This window comes from Zingiber officinale, chromosome 4A (assembly GCF_018446385.1).
Source record: "Zingiber officinale cultivar Zhangliang chromosome 4A, Zo_v1.1, whole genome shotgun sequence".
Taxonomy (NCBI): domain Eukaryota; kingdom Viridiplantae; phylum Streptophyta; class Magnoliopsida; order Zingiberales; family Zingiberaceae; genus Zingiber; species Zingiber officinale.
The window spans coordinates 151,900,172-151,919,227 of record NC_055992.1 but is presented as its reverse complement, the minus strand read 5'-3'; the positions used below and the strand labels follow the sequence as shown (position 1 = coordinate 151,919,227).

The 19,056-nt window shown below is 35.7% G+C and overlaps 1 protein-coding gene across 2 annotated transcripts; it reads left to right on the top strand.

The window, feature by feature from the left end:
- The first annotated feature begins 76 nt into the window (after positions 1-76).
- On the top strand, positions 77-18,629 carry LOC121971721. 2 transcript variants are annotated; one of them, XM_042523124.1, is made up of 13 exons: positions 77-591; positions 695-831; positions 914-1,096; positions 1,238-1,337; positions 1,422-1,452; positions 3,685-3,727; positions 10,264-10,357; positions 10,436-10,503; positions 11,640-11,792; positions 13,052-15,182; positions 15,883-17,203; positions 18,041-18,124; positions 18,282-18,629. In XM_042523124.1, the coding sequence occupies exons 2-13, from the start codon at positions 773-775 to the stop codon at positions 18,338-18,340; spliced, it is 4,326 nt and encodes a 1,441-aa protein (XP_042379058.1). In that variant the 5' UTR covers positions 77-591; positions 695-772; the 3' UTR covers positions 18,341-18,629. The 2 variants fall into 2 exon arrangements, with proteins under 2 accessions (XP_042379058.1, XP_042379059.1); XM_042523125.1 differs by lacking the exons at positions 10,264-10,357; positions 10,436-10,503.
- The last annotated feature ends 427 nt before the right edge of the window (positions 18,630-19,056 follow it).

The following is a 19,056-nucleotide window of genomic DNA, read 5'->3' as shown; positions in this document are numbered from 1 at the left end:
GAGCCTCCAGAGGCATTCTCGGTACTCTAATCCATCTAGAGCTACTTAAAAAAAGCTGTCCATGAAATGCCACGGCACTCTCTCTCCTCAACTCCTCCACTCCTCGCTTCTCTCTCTTCTCATCTTCGACTTCTCTTTGAGTAAGAGGAGAGCAGATAGCGGCAGAAGAGTAAAGCAACCGCCTCCCCTGCCTCCTGCCGTTTTTCTTCTCCATTGTCCTCATCTCGTTCCGTGTCGGTCTTCCGACCTTCCTCCATTGCTCTCACCTCTCGATCTCTTTCTACCTACCCCGCCCACGGTTGCTGGGATCCCAGATCGAGGCAGAAGGCGCCTGGAGAAGCCGACGAGGTCCATTCTTCACACCTTCCTACGGCTATTCCTCGTTTCCAGCGTCTCAAATACACGATCGGCCGGTCGCGGGGTCCTTGGACTCCCTGCCTCACGATGCTCCGGCATTGTGGTAGTCAGTGGTGAGTCGGCTAAATCTAAGCGAATGCTCGTTGTTGTCTTCTCTGGGTTTTGATTCCAGAGTGGGCCGTCACTTTGCTGGCTTGATCTAGTAGATCTGAATCGAGCTTCCATCTTGATGAGGTTTGCAAGTTGTGATTTTTGTTGTTTTATCGTGTGGCTCGTGGAATCAGACTGGCATGGCAACCGATTTTACTGGATAGGTCGCATGTCTGCCATATTGTAGGGCTCGAGGGCTTCGGATTTTTTGATCGTGTGGTGTTGCTGGTGAACGGATAAGGAAGAGCTTTTTCAGGCTAAGAAGATGGACTCTGACACTCCTCTCGACTGTGCTGTATTTGAGCTATCGCCAAGGCGGTCAAGGTGAAATCCACCGTCAAGATGAGTTTTGGTTTCAATTTTCAGTAGCTGCTTGAAGTGGGAAAAAAAAAAACACATCTTGCAGATGCGAGCTGTTTGTATCTGGAAATGGGAGGACCGAGAAGATTGCCTCTGGTTTCTTAAAGCCATTTCTCACACATTTGAAGGTTGCAGAAGAGCAGGCTGCGTGTTCAGACGAGATGATAAAACTGGAAGTTGACGGATCAACGAGTGGCCACGGATGGTTTAATAAAGGAACTCTGGAAAGGTTCAGTTGAGATAATGTCATAAATCACTGTTGATCAAATTAGGTCTTTAGGCAATGAGCTACGGGTTGTTTTACTCCTTGATCCTTCAGTGCTTGTTAGAATCTTCTGTCCAATTTGCTTAGAATAGTTATTGGCTGCAGGTTTGTTCGGTTTGTCAGTACTCCTGAGGTGCTGGAGTCAGCCATCACCTGTGACGCAGAGATATCACAGTTGGAAGGCGCCAGACGAATATATTCACAGGCAGTCCCATTGATCATGGAACTTAGTTTGGATTTAGACTTGCTTACATTTTGATAATGCTGAAATAACTACTCTGTAATGCAGGGTATCGGAAATACACTTTCTTGTAGACCAAGTAAGCTTAGTTTTGTTTCCTTTATATCTACATAATGATTATTTTTTTTCTTGATGAGGTGTACCTAAATCTTTTATTATTCTTTTCTTTTGTTTTCTGAGTTTATGCATTTCATGAAAGCCTTTGTTTCCTTTGTCCTCCCACTATGAAATTAACATACAACTTTGATAATGATGTGAGATGAAATATGTATCCACCATGGGAATGAAGGGTCAAACTCATTTGTGTCTCCATTTGGAAGTAAATTGAAAGGATGGAAAAAAAACTCCCTATTTCTCATTTTTAGAGGTTTGGATCTATTCTTCTCCATCTCACATGGAACTTGTGTGACAATTAATCTATACAGTGCTTTTGCATGGAGTCAGTTATCAGGTGGTGCATTCCAGGTGCAATTGCAACTTGATGGAAATTAACAACTTCCTTTATTTGCCCCCCAAAAGAAGGGCACAAGAAACCCATGCCAGTGAAAGGAACTAACAAAGACATGATAAGGGAAACAAAGGAAATGGCGTTGGCATAGACCCTCGATTAACAATAATTTCCTGCAAATGTTGAAGGGGCAATCACCATGCACACCGATGAGGTGATGAGTAGGAGACAAGAGAGTGACACACAAACAAGATGTGTTTTAGGAATTGATGCTTGCATGAAGGTACAAGATTTATGTGAACATAGGCTTCCTTATCTGGATATAGTATGTCCGCTGATCTCAGCAAACCAAACACTAGATAGTGACCCAGTGGTCTCCCACTTGTAACATTATCCCATGGAGACTTGAATTGCCTAGGAAATCCAGTGGTCAGATTTAAACTTCTTTGTTTTCATATTAAGCCATGACTATAATAATACTTGAATCTTTGTAATAAAATTTATGTTTTGTTGCATCTCAGTATTCGTGTCTAAAATTAGACCCTTGCATATAGAGTCACTGTGATCCCCACTTAGAAAATGATGTGCTGAACACCTACATACACGTGTATTGAATTCTCATATTTGACTACTTGTAAGTAAGAAAAATAGATGTTCAATTTAAGTGTAAGATTTAAGACCATCATGTAAGTTTTGTTGCATTCCTTTTGTTTGCTTGTTTGTAAGGTTGACCCCGTAAGTTAAGAATTTTTACTAGGTATCTGCTGCTCACTAGTCTGATGCCTCAATCTTCTCTCTTGCTCACTATCTATTGAGAGAGGCTATAATGAATTGTGACATAAAAATAATCTCTCTTGATAAATGGAGGCCTAAAATTCCTTTTTAATTAAAATATGATTATGAGGTAATTATGGGCCCAATTGGACTATAATACAGTTTTACTAAAAGTATGTTCGATAATCTATACTATAATATAGTTTTATTCAATAATAACAATACAGATCATTTTTATTTTGATTATTATCGATTGTTGTTATCTATAATTTTTTATGAATAATGTTTTATTATTTGATAATTGTCTAGTAGATTTAACATGTAAAGTAATAATATGAGTTTATCAAATAATAGTAGTAAGTAATTGCTGATATGATGATTAATAATAACAATAATATGATATTATTAATACTTTGATAATAAATTTGTTTTTTTATCTAATTTTATCTATGCCATTATTGACTATTTGCACAATGTTAATATGCACAATATGCATCTTTTTAAGATTTTGAACATCTTTTGAAATATATCTTAATACTTTTTTTTTTCTTTTCTTCCTTTAAATTCTAGTTCACCTATATTCCCAACTTGATAATTATTAACCATCTGACAATCATGACTTAAATTTTTTGCATCTTTTATCCAATATTGAATGAGGAGATCTTGATGAAGATATAACCAATAGGATAATGAGTGACTAAAATGGACATAGAAAAGGTTCTAAACTTTACTTATGTGATTGTCTTTGGACAAAAAGAGAAGTTTTATGTGACTTTGGTACAACTAATCATACTTATATGGGTCAAAGTGGTGGGCACCCATGATTTGAAGACATGAGGCATAAAGGGAGAACAAGGAAAATTTAAATTCTATTACTAGCCTATTGAAAAGTGATTTAAAACATGTAGATGTTACTAGCATATAGCTTTACGTATTTTATTGGTGGAATGAGATTCATACGACTGACACCAATACCTGAGCCCTAACTAGTTTGGTAGAATCATCTTCACCAAATTAGTTATGCCTCAGGTTATTGCATATAAAGCGATCTCTTGTTGGCTTGATAATATCTTTCGCTTTTTCTCGCAGGTGAAGATGTTATCAGTTCTGTAGAAGATGCAGATGTAACAAAGTATGTTTTTATTGCTTATCATGCAAATTTTGATCAACATATTTATTTTTTTTTCTAGTTGTGTGGGCAATCTTTCATTAAGATTACACCTATGAAACAATTTATGAAGCAAGAACTTTTTGAATTTTTTATGAACTGTTAGCTCAGTATTTGAATGGATGGAGTATGTACCATTCAATAATGAATTAACTTGCCTTTTGGCCCTATTTATTTGTTTAATTATTTAATTATATGTCCTAGCAGCGAGTTACTAGATTCAAAGTTTGTTAAATCAAGGTTCAATCTTGATTGTTATGATAAAATTTTGAATTGTGAATCATAAGATTTAGCTGACAAAATGTGAGATAGGTTAAAAAGATTACTATATTTTGGCATTGTAAAACATGTTTAATAATATTATTGATTAACTAGGTTCATATCTCACCTAGATAAACAAATACAGTATATTTCTACTTCATGTAGCTCCAACAATGCAAAGTTGAATTGACACTTATCTCCTCAACTTCCATCAACATAGTTGAAGAGAGGAAGATAAAGACACCAACAATGCAAAGCGAAGCGAGAAAGAGAAAAGGACTTCTTCTCAGCCTTGTTAACTCCACTTCGGCTGTCAATTCAGGTCTCAATGTGACAAGATTTGCATCATTTCATCAATGTTGAGCGTAGAGTCCAACCTCATGGTTGTTTCTGAGTTTCCACATATTCTAAGTTATCTGCCCCAACATTCCACTCACCTTTCTTTTTCTATCAAGCAATAAAAATTTTACTTTTCCCCCTTTTATAATGGACTTGACAACTTGCTTTAATTCCTGTGGCTAGGATTAACTTTAATATGTCAGTTTTTTATTTCTTAACGACTTCATTTTTCCCCAAATATGATTCTTATGTAATCATATTAAATCAGAACAAATAATCATAATTATATATGATATAATGTCTTTCTACATCCAATTTGTATTATATTGATAAAAATCTATAAATCATGAATTGTACAATTACGACAATAGTGCTAGACAAGGTTTAAAGTATGATTTTGTGTCAATTTTGGGCTTAAGCCAAAATGGTTTTGCTACCATGTTATGTTGATGCTTGACACACTTCAAAGCTTGCTGAGATCAACTTAATTTTTTTTATAATCCTATAATTGTTTTTTACTTGACTTGTTTACCTTCAATTATAATAAGTCAACAACAACTGAGCAACAAGTCACAATAATATAACTATCATTTGATAAAATTATCACATCTTATTGATACCAAAAATGATCGTCATACATCGGATGAGAGCATTTGGTCATGCAACATCTTAGTGAGATCACTCATAATTTTCAAAGAGAAGATAAACATTCTCTTTGGATATTTGATGTTGGAGGTAGTTTCTCCATGTATCTGGCTAACTAATGAGTTGAACTTGGACTGGCTGCCAAAAACTGGAATAAATACAATTATAGGATAATGATACATCTTAATCTCTCCAACTTTTGTGTTACTCATCTTTGTTGTTGGTGGCGGTCCAGATGATGTTTCTTCTCTTCCTATCCCTACTTGTTTTATAGTATCACTTCATCCCTGCGACCTACAACTGAAATCAAAGAACAAGTTATAGGAAGAAAACCTTCATGTCCCAGCCTGCTTTGGGCATATTGGCAGAGAGGCACTGTCACAGTTAGGACTATCAAAATTGTGTTATAACAAGCAACACAGTGGCATTTACCTGTTCAGGGGCACAGTGGCAAGATGATATGTTTTCACTATGCTTAATTGGCACTTGAAACCATGATGCTAGATTTGCAGGATAAGGTATCCAACGTGTTTGGATATTTTTCACAATTCCAATTTCTCCAACTAGAGATATCCGCTACCTTAGCGGCCCCCCTAGTGTCGGCCCCACGGATATAGAGGGAGGTTCATGCAGGTACACAGGCCATAGACGCATGGCGGGGTAAACCCCAAGTCGTCAGTTCCTGAGAATCGACCCCTGGCCATTATGCATTTTAGTAAGAAACAAAAGGAAATAAACAAAAGGAAAAATAAAATAAAATGTAAAATTTGGTCAGTCAGACTTTGCCACACTGCATTTTTTTCAAATTTTGAGCTTGTCTAGATGAATCCAAAATCTGCTTCTAGTCCAACCAATCAAAAGAAATGATTGGTCATTATTGTATTATTGTCTTGTTTCCCTTAGGTTAAAAGAATAATTGTATAAAACTATGGTACTATCCATAGGTGAGAGTGTTAAGTCTTATTAAATAATGGACTCACAATGCCCTGATCTGATTTCACAGACCGCTATTTGTTCCTATGTAGGGAAACAAGTTTGACTGTCATGGTTAAATTTTGGGTCTTTTTTCAGCCAGGTCCTTGTTTCCCCACTTTTAGAAAATAAAGTCTCAAACACTTAGATCTGTACCCGTGTTAAATACTTGACATCCAAGTTCAAGTAATTTAAGTGGCTGCATCATTCCCAAGCAATAGTGTGTGACTACATACAAGGGATGAAAATAACAGCTTAAGTAAATCAATTTTCCAATCACCAAATCACTGCAAGAATTAGAGTTATTTGATTCTTGCCTGTGTGTTTATTAATCCAATCTCCTCTGTCAATATTCTCTTTGTAGATGCACTGTTTAGCTCCCGGCACTAGGGGGTTGTTAAGGTAGCAGATTTTTTTTTTTTGTAGATGCACTGTATCTAAACTAGCAAATCAGGTTTCCTATTTGGGTTGTGTAAGAGCTGTCCATATGCCTGGCTGCTGTCATAACCACAATGTTCATTATCAAATGTAATTATGAAATCTAGTGGTTGTCAAAGATTGTTCGACTTATACATACCACTGGGTTTTTTTTTTATACTCAAAGACTGAAAATATGAGGAAAATAATTATTTCCACTTAACTAGAATAGGTACAAGGCTCTCCTTTTATAGAGAGAATTTACAATAGACAAGGAAACTAATGAAAAGGAAACTAAATAAAGCTAAAATTTGGCAGATTATACTTTCCTATTTTTTCTGATTTGTATATCTTTTACAATCTATATTCATATAAGAAACGATCTTGGAATATTCCTGAAATTATGACTAAATCAAGGACTTTAATGACATAATTTCCAACACTTCCCATTTAGCTGGTTTGAAGATATCTTCTAGCCAGCTTGCTAGTAAGTTTATCAAATTATTTCTTGTGTAGTCCCTTTGTTAATACATCAGCTAATTGTTCATTTATTGGAAGATATGTCATGCATATTATTGCAGTATTGATTTTCTCCTTGATGAAATGTTTATACACTTCTATATGCATTGTGCAATCATGAAGAACTGGATTATGAGCTATGGAAATAACATCTTTATTTCACAATAAACCTTCATAGGAGTTGAGTAATAAGCTTCAATTCTTCAAGAATTCTTTTGATCCACATCACCTCACAAATTCCATGAGATTATGCTTCAGCAACACTACTTTTGGCTACCACATTTTGTTTTTTTACTTTGCAATGTAACTAGGTTCCCTCTAACAAAAGAACAGTAGCCTGATGTTTATCTCTTGTCTGTAACACTCCTTCCCATTCTGCATCTGTGTATACTTCTATTTGAAGATGTCTATGTTTCCTGAATAATAAATTTCTTTGGAGTTCCTTTCAAATATCTCAATATCCTATATATGGCCTCGAAATGTTCTGCTCTTGGTGAGCGCATGAACTGACTTACCATGCTAATTGTGAAAGCGATATCAAGTCGCGTATGAGACAAGTAAATCAATTTTCCTACGAGTCTCTAATATAGTCCTTGGGCCTTAGCAGCTTGTAACTTCAAGTTAGGCTCAATTGAAGTCTCAACCATTTCATACCCAAGCAAACATGTTTCTCTAAGGAGATCAAGAATATACTTTCTTTAATTAACAAATATACTTTGGATCTTGCAAATTCCATTCCGAGAAAAAACTTAGGACTCTCGGATCCTTAATTTGAAATTCTTTTGTGAGTTTCTTATTTAGGACTGCAAATTTTGTTTCATCATCGCCAGTTAAGAAATGTCATCAACATAAACAATCAAAAAATAACAACGTTACCTTTTTTTTAATGTTTATAAAATATTATGTAATTTACTTGACTATGCAAGAAGCCATAACTGATAACAGCCTTTCCAAAGCGTTCAAATCACGCTGTTAGTGACTGTTTGAGTTCATATAATGTCTTGTTTAATTTGCACGCTTTTCCACTCAAGTCTCTTCTCAAATCTCGACGGTAGGCTCATGAACACCTCCTCTTCTACATCACCATTGAGAAATACGTTTTTAATGTCAAGTTGATGTAGTGACCAATCGGAATTTATTTCAAGAGATAACAGGACTCTGATAGAGTTTATCTTAGCAATTGGAGCAAAAGTCTCTTGATAATCAATTCCATAAGTTTGAGTGAAGCCTTTAGCCATGAGTCTACCCTGGTACCTTTCAATACTTCCATCAGCTTTACATTTTATTGTAAACACTCATTTACACCCAACTAGTTTCTTACCTTTGAGTAGATCAACTATCTCCCAAGTGTCACTTCTCTTTAAAGCATTCAACTCTTCCATGACTGCTAATTTCCAGCTTGGATCATCCAAAGCTTCCGGTATATTCCTTGGAACAAACAAGTGTGAAATCCTAAAAGTAAAAACTTTATGGTTTTTTTGATAGTCTTTGATAGGAAAAAATAATTTGCAATAGGATGATTAGTGCAATTTCGGATACCTTTCCTAATTGCTATAGGAACATAGATCAGTAATAGTAGGTGAATAATTAGGCACAATGGGAGGAATCAAAGTTGGACTTGGGATAGGGTTACATGAAATTTTGATGCCAAAGCTCGAATTTTCAGACTGGTGTTGTGGATGCTTGATATTCGAGTCTTTATTTCTAATGAAATCTCTTCTTGGTATAAACCTGAGGCTCCGGACTTAGATCATGGTGATCAGTTTGTAGAGGTAAGTGACTATTTTCAAGATTGTCCAGAAAAATGATATTGGGAAGTGGGATAGAAATGCCCCAAAAATTGTCTTTTACTTGTCGTCATTGAAGAGAATTTTTGGTAAAATAGGGTTTTGTTTCTAAAAAAGGCATATCCGTGCTCACATAAAATTTTTTTGTTTGAAGATCGAAACACTTATACCCCTTTTTGTTTGGTGAATAACCCAAGAATACGTATTTTATTGCACGTGGTTCAAGTTTTGAACGAAATTGACATGACACATGAACATATACAGTACATCCAAAAACTTTGACAGATAAATCAAAAATCAATTTTATTTCATGAATTTTTTTTTAAGACGATCTAGAGATGTTTTGTATTCTAACACCTTAATAGGCATCTTTATCAAATAAGAGGAGGTTAAAATTGCTTCATCCCATAAATACTTAGGAACATGCATATAAAACATTATGGCATGTGCTACTTCAAGTAAATTTTTTTTTCGTTCTACAATGTCATTGTGTTGAGGGGTATCCCGACAAGTAGATTGATGAAAAAAAAATTTATTCAAAAAATCACCCTAAGTGCTCATTAAAATATTTGTTCCATTGTCAAAATATAAAATACAAATTTTGGTTTGAAATTGGTTTTCAATCAGTGTAAAAATTTTTGAATAAAATTCTCACTTCAGATTTTTTTTATTCATCAGATAAATCCAACATAAACGCGTATGATCATCAATAAATGCTACAAATTATTTTTTTCTACAAAGAGTAGTAGTTTTAGATGGGCGCCAACCATCACTATGAATCAAATAAAAAGGTTTGAAGGTTTGGTAAATTTTTGGCAAATAAGTTGAGCGATCAGATTTTGCAAAAATACAAGTTTCACAATGTAAAGAAGAACAATTAATGCCTTTAAATAATTCTAGAAATAAGTTTTTTAAATAAAGAAAACTAGGATGTCCTAGTCTATAGTGCCATAGTATTATTTTTTCTCAAATCGAGTTTGTCTGATACTGTTAAAGCTCTGAGCTTTTTTATTACTAATAGGTATTTCATCCAGGTAGTAAAGACTTTCAATCATCCTAGCACGCCCAATCATCATCCCCGAGTTTTAGTCTTGAATTTCACAATGTGATTTAAGAAATATAATGCAACAATTAGAATCTTTAGATAGTTTACTAACAGATAAAAGGTTGTATGCTAATTTAGGAATATGAAGAATTGAATTGAGATTTTTTCTCGATTAGTTTAATAAGTCTTTTTCTTGCAATAGGTGAAAAACTACCATCGACAATTCTAATTTTCTCATTTCCATAATAAGGGAAATAAATATTAAATAAGTGAGAGCAACTAGACATGTGATATGAGGCTTCAGAATCTATAATCCACATACAGGAGTTTAAACAAGAGAGAGCTTTAGGATTGTTACCTGTTTGTGCCAAGGAAACACTAGGAATACCATATGAGAAGTTGGATTTTATCAGCTTCAAGAATTGATTAATCCGCTCTTTGTTGAAGGAACCTGAGTCGACTTCATTGAATTCTACGATTCTTCTCTCCTTGCTTACTGCTTTTTTGGTTGGCAGGTTTGCTATAAATTTTCCAACATGTCTCACATGTATGCCGAGACTTGTTGCAAAAATCGCACCAAACTCGTGGCTTATCATCATACCTACATTGGTAATTTGCAGTCTTGTAGGTAGCATCAGTGAATAAGGTAGAATTTTTAATTGACTCATTGGCACTCCTTTTTCCCAGCATGACACTCCTTCAGCTTTCTTCTCTTCTGAATTCGGCAAATACTTCACCAATGGATTGGAGAGGAGGTTTCCCAATAATCCTTCCTCGTACTTCATCAAATTCAACGTTGATACCGGCAAGAAATTTGTAAACACGATTGTTTTCCATAGTTTTCTTGTGGTGGTTGTAGTCATCAGCACATTTCTATTTGTATGTGCTGAAGAGTTCAAGATTCTACCACAGCCTTTTCAACGAATTGAAATATTTGGTAATGGAATCATCTCTTTGACAAATTTCCCCTAACTTTAAAGTCAATTCAAAACCCTGAGATTGGTTTTCCAGCTCAAAATAAATCTGACTAACATTATCCCATAACTCTTTTACAATAGGATAGTACATGTAATTGGTACTTATATTCTCCTCCTTAGAGTTGACTAGCCATGTCATAACCATAGAGTTTTTAGCATCTCATGTGGCATGTGGTGGATCATTAACAGTAAGAGCCTTCTTGTATCTGTGATGTAACCGATTTTTCCTTACCCACGAATATACATTCGGACATATTGCGACCCTCGGAGGAAGTTGTCACCATTATGGTGGTGATTTGGACTGAATGAGAGTTAGAATGGTGTTGCAAGGTCTCAGAGGGTTTTATTGTGACAAGGAATTGTAGTGGTTTTGGACGTGACTTCTGATATTGGCTACTACAATTTTATTGTTGTTGTATATATATATTTTTTCCTTCTTGCTCTAATACCAAGAAATAAAATATGAGGAAAATAATTATTTCCACTTAACTAGAATAGGTACAAGGCTCTCCTTTTATAGAGAGAATTTACAATAGGAAAGGAAACTAATGAAAAGGAAACTAAATAAAGCTAATATTTGACATATTATACTTTCCTATTTTTTTTTATTTGTATATCTTTACAAAAATGATCCTGGCATACTCCTGAAATTATGACTAAATCAAGGACTTTAATGACAGAATTTCCGGCACTCAAAATAAAATGTGTGATTTCATTCATAGAACCCCATAGTTTCCTACAGTTTAGGTTCTCAAAATAACAGTAGCATTTGCTAATGAAACTTCAAAATAATTTGCCAATCAGTTTCCTTGAATGTGCTCCAAAATTTTCTAATATATTAATCAAAAGCTTTAGTAAGATTGTTGGATAGCTAATTCTTTTTCTTATCAGTCTCATTATGGTTTTGTTGTCAGGAACGAACTTCTAAGAGCCATTGATTTGAGGCTTGTCACTCTTAAGCAAGACCTGGCCAAAGCGTGTGCTCGGGCTTGTTCTGCTGGATTTTCTATTGATAATGTCTCTGAGCTTCTTCTCTTTGCCGAGTATTTTGGTGCAATTCGTCTAATGTAAGTAGTGGAACTCAAAATGACTTGTATTATTTTTTTTCCTGCTAAATGAGAAATGATATCTCAATTTATAATAGATGTAGCATACAGTGAGAAAAAAAAAGCTTGGTTAGCCAATTTATTTTTGTTATTGTTTCCTATTTCTTCTATCAATTTGAATGCTCTAGGCTTTTTCTTCAGGAGTAACTCTTCTTGAATGCAACCTCAATAGTTTGGATCCATTTCTTTGTAACTATTTATTGACAATGATATTTCTTCATCTATCTCGTGGGAAAAGATGTTTTCCATTATGCTGATGATGATCTGGGCCTTATCAAGGTAATTAAGGATTAGTGGCATCACCATTGCAATGTTAAAACTTGTTCTGTGGAGACTGGGTGCACAGACACATTCTATTTACACATTCTCCATACATTCTTCCCTTCAGCTTGTGGTGGCATAGGGCTAGCTAACACATCACAAGAGAAATATGATACAACCAATTAATTTGTCAGTTTGCTTCTGACCAGGCAATACCTGTCATGTCCATGTCCTGGCTGGCTGGGACTGCAGAATTGGTACGATATCTACCAAGATCCTTGTATCTTGTTTAGTACAAGACCCACAATTTGTTGAGTGATATCAAGAGCTCTGCCAGTTTATATAGCTTGTATGCTTCCTACTTTGCTAGTGAGGTAGAATGGTAATGCCAGTTCAAATGTTAAACCATCAAATTTCAAGATATGAAGAATCTATTGACTAGTAATTATGATGGGACCGTGCTTTATGTGTTCATATTATCTGGGTAAGCCATCGACTAGTAATTGTGATGGGAGTATTTATTATGTCTTCATGTCATCTAGGGAAGCCATTGCCAGAAGTAAGTTGTGTTTTTCACTTCCTGAAAGTCAAACATGATCAATGCTGTAACATCTTGTTAGTTGTCAACAGAACCATGCCTTATTTGATCTGGGTTATCTAATAAAAGTTAGTGCACAAATATAATGTAACTGTTAAAGCTGATCAAACTTAATCAGCAAACATCATTATAAGAATTAGTGGTAAAAACATCAAAGTTCATAGATACGAATGCTTCCGACTAAGCTAGACAGCATAGTTCATGTATGCTAGGATCTTTGTATTTTTCATATTCATTAAATTTCACAAGAGTTTGTGATTCTTGTTAGACAAGGTGACTTATTTCTTTTTCTATCAGTATATCATTTCTTCTTTCTCTCATATTGCAATTTTCATACTGATGCATGGTATATTGTCAACAGTGAGGCATGCAACAAATTCATTTTCCTTTGTCAAAAGTATTCCGATCTTATTGCCCATCAGTCACAGTCTCTGCATCAGCATTTGAAAAGCTTTGCAGACAAAAACCTCTGTTCCTCTTCAAGCTCAGACATGTCAACAGATGAGCCAGAGTTGCAAGTTGGTGCTAGTAAACCTCCTGTTGGTGGTGATCCTCAAGATCAGAAACCTAACAGCCAAACATTAAGGACAGTGTCGACAGTGTTTTCAGGTGCAACTCAGCAAGCCATGTCCATCCTGCGGCAGAAGGCAGTGTCGGAGGAGCCTATTTCCTCTGCTTCATCAGCTAATGAGCCATCTCGGCAGGATGGAGGGGGATCTAGACGGCTAAGTGTCCAGGACCGAATCAACATGTTTGAAAGCAAACAAAAGGAACAGTCAGCAAACTCTGGAAATATCATTTCTGCAGGTGCCAATAGGGTAATATCAGGTAAAGGCCATAGGAGGCTCTCTTCTGATGTTTCGGAGAAGTCAGTGTTGAGAAGGTGGAGTGGTGCTAGTGACATGAGCATTGATCTTACCAGCAGCACCAGTAACAGTATTAATGATGTTAGAGGAAGTGGGAGCACTGTTGAAACACCTACTTCTACCAACTTACAGCTTCCATTGAGAAATAAAACTGAGGAGACCAAGGCTGCAGGATTGAGGGATACTGTCACATCACAATGCTGGTTGGATCAAAGAACAACAGATACTTCACCTTCATTGCATTCCGAGGACAAAGGATTTTCTGGTGATGGAGATGGAAACAAGGATGAAGGTGTCAGGTCCTCTATTAACAAGAACAGGCCAGATGTAGAGAAGGGCAAGCACTGTGTCTCTACAGGACAGGATGAACAAATGGGAATTGACAATAAAAATTGTAAGGTTGTACACCAAAAAACCCTTCCAGTAAACAGAAATGATACTGATTCACTAAATCTCGCAATATCTACCTTACAGTCAGAAGAAGGGAACCAATTTCAAATGAAAGATCAAATAACACTACTTGAAGTAGGACAAACTCGATCTATTGCCACCGAGCAACTTGATCGGAGAGATCAAGAAATTGCACATCCTTGGACCAGAGAAACTCTTGGCACAGATGGTGCTGGTACAAAGAATCAAGCAAAATTAGGCAACCAATCCTCGACATCTGGGAGAAGGACAAGTGTAGAAGTGAAAGCAAAAGGTCCATTTGGTTCTCAGGTTCAGCTGAAAGTTTTATCAAGTTCACATTCAGAAAGTGATTTACAGACTTCTCAAACCCAGGGGAAAACTCTCCCTGTAAAAATGGAGGAAGCTGGAGCAAGAAATGTTCCTGCCTCACATGTAACTTCTAGAAATTCTCTAGTTAAAACAAAAGAATATGCCTATAGCATGGACAAAAAAAATCAGCAAAAATTATCCGTTTGTGAGACAAACATAGAGGAATTAAAAAATAATGAAACAAACTCTGTGCCAGCTTTGCTTTCTAGGAATTCTAAGAAAACACAGAATGTAGTTGAGCCGCCTTCTACCCATCAGAAGGAACAGCTTCAAGTTATGAAACAATCAAAAGGAAATCAGGACTTAAATGATGAACTAAGAACAAAGGCTAATGAGTTGGAAAAGCTTTTTGCTGCACATAAGCTCAGAACTGCTATTGATCAGACAGCTAATAATCGAAGAAGCACACCTGTGGAATTTGATGATCAGGTTCCTGTGGCTATGGATAAAAGACATGCAATGATACCTCCTGATCACTTGCTTAAGAAATCCACGAGGGAAATTTCTGAAAAGGAAATGGAAACAGATGCCACATTTCTAAAACCAATGGCAGATAAAAAGGACTATGGTTCTGCTAATGAAAAATTTGACAACTTCAGCTCATCAAATGATTCAAGAGGAAAGTTGTATTATGCATACACGCAAAAACGGGATGCTAAGCTAGTGGTAGAGTCGCAAACAAAAAGGGCTCAAAAGGAAGCGAAAATGAAGGCAATGCGGGACAGTCTAGAACACAGTCAGGCTGAAATGAATTCAAGATACACAGTATCTGCTGCTAGACAGGTTTCAAAAAAAAAATATCTTCGGGCAGAAAAAGTGGGATCTTTTGGAAAAAGACAAAATGAGGTATTGATATGTAGTTTCTCTTCTAATTATCCTTCATTATTATGCATATTCACTATTATTGTACATAGTCTCTGACTTTATCTAGAATTGTTACAGTATAGGTCTAGCTGCCTACAAATTTCCAGTTGGAAAGTAATTACATCCTTAGATTTATGTATATATGGTTGACATCATAAACTATGTAACAAGCTTAAGTTAGAGTTTTAGCCATTGTTGGATTCTAGTGTGACTTGCCCATATGTTATCTTTGTCTAATTGATTGAGTATTAATCTGCACCAAATTATTTTAGTACGGTTCTAGCGATTCTGGATTTGCAATCAGTTGTGTCTATTTGGTTTTTTGTTTTGTTATCACAATTGTGTGAACTGTTCCAGTGACCAATTAATTTCTTTTTCAGATTAGCTAGAAATAAAACTTAAAACAAAGCAATGTAGCAGATAGGTAAAGAGATGGCAACCTAGCTTGTTTGTTGCACAATTATGTCCAAACTAACCAGTGACTAAATTGTTGTATCATGACATGTTTGAACCTAGATCCATACTTTTGTCAGGTACTTGTACTGAGTTCAAATAACAGTTTATATTGTTTGTTGTTGCCAATACCATCTGATAATCCATTGAATTTTTTGGACACTAATCAGTAGCCTCAGCTTGATATTTTACGGAAATTATTTAGTGGAGCAATTTTTTCTGGTTGTAGGCTGTTGAATCTGTTGCTGAAGAGGAGGAAGACGTGGATAAACTATATGATCAAGGCCAGCATACATCTTATAATGATCTGTTTGCTAATAATCATTTTAAAAGCACGAAGCTTTTGCCTAACAAAGCTTTGTCTTGTTCCACACCTCGGACAACAGTAATTTCAAATCCTAAGCCTTCTGTTAAATCTGCCAAATTAGTTTCCACAAAGAACAGATCACAAACTGAAAATCCTCTTTCTGAATCACTTCCTAACTTCACTGACTTCAGAAAGGAAAATACAAAACCATCAACAGCAATTAACAGGGTAAATAAAAGAGAGAGAATTAAAATTCTTTCTCGAAGCAAGAGCATTGTTGAAGAGACTAACCATGTTATGGAAGACAAGTCACATAGGTTTCTGTCCATGAGAAATAGTGCTGCAATGCCTGGTGAATTGGAGGACCTTTCTCTTCTCAATTCTGATATTCTTGATACTGCACTCACTGGGTTTGATAAGCCACATGCAGATACAGTTTTTACCAATGAAGCTCAAAAGAGCAAGGAGCTGAAGTTGTTTGTCAGGAAAGGGAAAGGTGCCGCTCCTAGTTCAGGAATTAGCATTTCTAATCCTAAAGCCTCTGTTGTTTCAGGTTTAATTCAGCAAGGCAACTCACCTGATTTGGATAAAGATACACATGAGAGATCATCTGTTCAAGAAGATCCTGAGCCTGCTGACTATCTGCTTGATTCAGATAGTGAAAAGTTAAGGTGTAGTCAAGAATATGAGAACTCTGATGATTTTGGCTCAGAGGATGGTGATTTTCAGTCACTTTCCCAAGTAGATTACAGTACAGCTCCCGTTTCCCCCAATAAGCATTCTGCAGGGAATGCAGAAGTGCCACCAGGAGAAAGCCCTCGATCATGGAACTTTAATGTGCACCCTGAGGCATCAGATATTGATGTTTGTGCAGATTCACCTATCGGCAGTCTGGCATCATGGACCTTAAATCCATTAAACCCATTGGAGGCAGATGCTGCTTGGATGAGAAAAAAATGGGGAAGTGCTCAGATGCCTTTGATTGCTGCTCATGCATCACAACAATCGCGCAAGGATGTTACAAAAGGGTTCAAACGATTACTGAAATTTGGAAGGAAGAGTAGGGGTGCGGAGACTCTAGTCTCGGATTGGGTTTCTGCTTCAACAGCTTCTGAAGGTGATGATGATACTGAAGATGGTCGTGATGTGACAAACAGACCAACAGAAGATTTGAGAAAGTCTAGAATGGGTTATCCACTTGTCCATGATGGGTTTAATGAAGGAGAGATGTTTTCTGAACGAGGTAGAAATATTTTCCTTTTCGCATGAATTTCCTTTGAACGACTTCGATTTCTTCAATGTGATCTTATGGCCTGTTTGCTTCACTGAAAAAATTTTCCAGAAAAAATATTTTCTAGATTTTCCAATTTTTGGTGCAATAGAAAATCATAATTAAAGGAAAATTTTCTTTAGGTCTAGGTTTTTTTTTTTGAGGAAAATGATTATTTTTTGAAAAATCGCAGTAAATGACTCGTTCTCTTCTGCTGCTTGCCATCGTTCTCCATGTAGGTTTATTGATTTAAGCAGGATTGACATTAATTATTGACCTTTATCTTTTATTGTGCAGAGGATGCAAACATTGATTAGGTCCCTATGATCTTTCTTCTGAATCTCAAGTTGACAATGTTATAGTTCTAAAGATGTATGCATAAACTAACAAAGTAACACCTTTTTTTTCCTTAAAGGATTGTTTAGAATGGAATGTTTAAGACCGATCAAGATGCAGTTCTCATGCTTACATTTGTGCTATAAATATTTGTATGAACTCTCAATCCATACCTTTTACTCGTTCTTTCTTCTTAATCTCAAGTTGACAATGTTATAGTTCTAAAGATGTATGCAGAACTATGTATGCATAAACTAACAAAGTAACACCTTTTTTTTTTTCGTAAATGATTGTTTAGGATGGAATGTTTAAGACCAATCAAGATGCAGTTCTCATGCTGACATTTGTGTTATAAATATTTCTATGAACTCTCAATCCATACCTTTTACTCGCTCTTTCTGTACCAGCTATTAACATTTGAAAGATTCTTCTGATTACAATGAGCAAATTGCTGAACACGGTTGGTTTATGCAGCTGAATCATTACGAAGCTCCATTCAAAACCCTCCTGCAAATTTCAAACTTAGAGAGGATCATCTGGGTGGGGGCTCCCTGAAAGGTAACAAAAGCACCGTGATTCTTGACAATTTTTTCAAAGTTCCCGACGGACAACTGCTAATATGCTGAATGATAAAATCTCAGTTGCAAGTTTGTTGTAAGATAATCATTTGGGCACTTCAACTATCTTTGTTGACCCATTTCGTAAATATTTGCAGCACCACGATCTCTCTTCTCGTTATCTTCATTTCGAAGCAAGGAAACCAAGCTTAGGTGACACTGGATTGCCTGAAGTATCCAATTTTCCAATAGATTCGTTATAGCGGCTTCAGTGATGAATCCCGTCTATTGTTTGCTGTGAGTTCTTAGCTACCTTGCCACTGTCTTCTCATTGTAGATTTGGATGATTTATAATCTGTTAGTCTAACTTATCAATTAGCACGGCAATGTTGTATGGCCCGAGGTGTTGTCTTCTCCACTTATAGCATGCTTTTATATGATGATATAAAAACATTGTTTTGAACTACAGTGGTTCGACTCAATTTTATAATATACAATCTTCTTCAGGATTATGTATTGACGAAAGTTTTGTGGATCCGACGGTCCTTTATTACAATTTATTACAATGCTATGTTGCTGCTTCTTCAGTTGCCATTTGATCTCATCTGTGCAGTAGAATCTTTTCCGTCTCGATGGATCTTGCTGTTTATATGTTTCGGCCATAAAAGTTTTTTTTTTTTTTGGTAAATATCAAATGAACATCTTTTTTGTTTAAAAATGAAATATGAATTTAAAATTTATGATAATTTTAATTGAAATTGTTGACAATTTCAAATGGAATATTATATGTAATAATTTATTTACTTTGGATTTAAAATTGATAGGAAAATTATAAAATTATTTTAAAAGTATGGATGGATTTCAATTATCTTGTAAAATATATTTATTTATTAAGTAACCCATTCGATTATTAATTTTTTTATCCACATCATA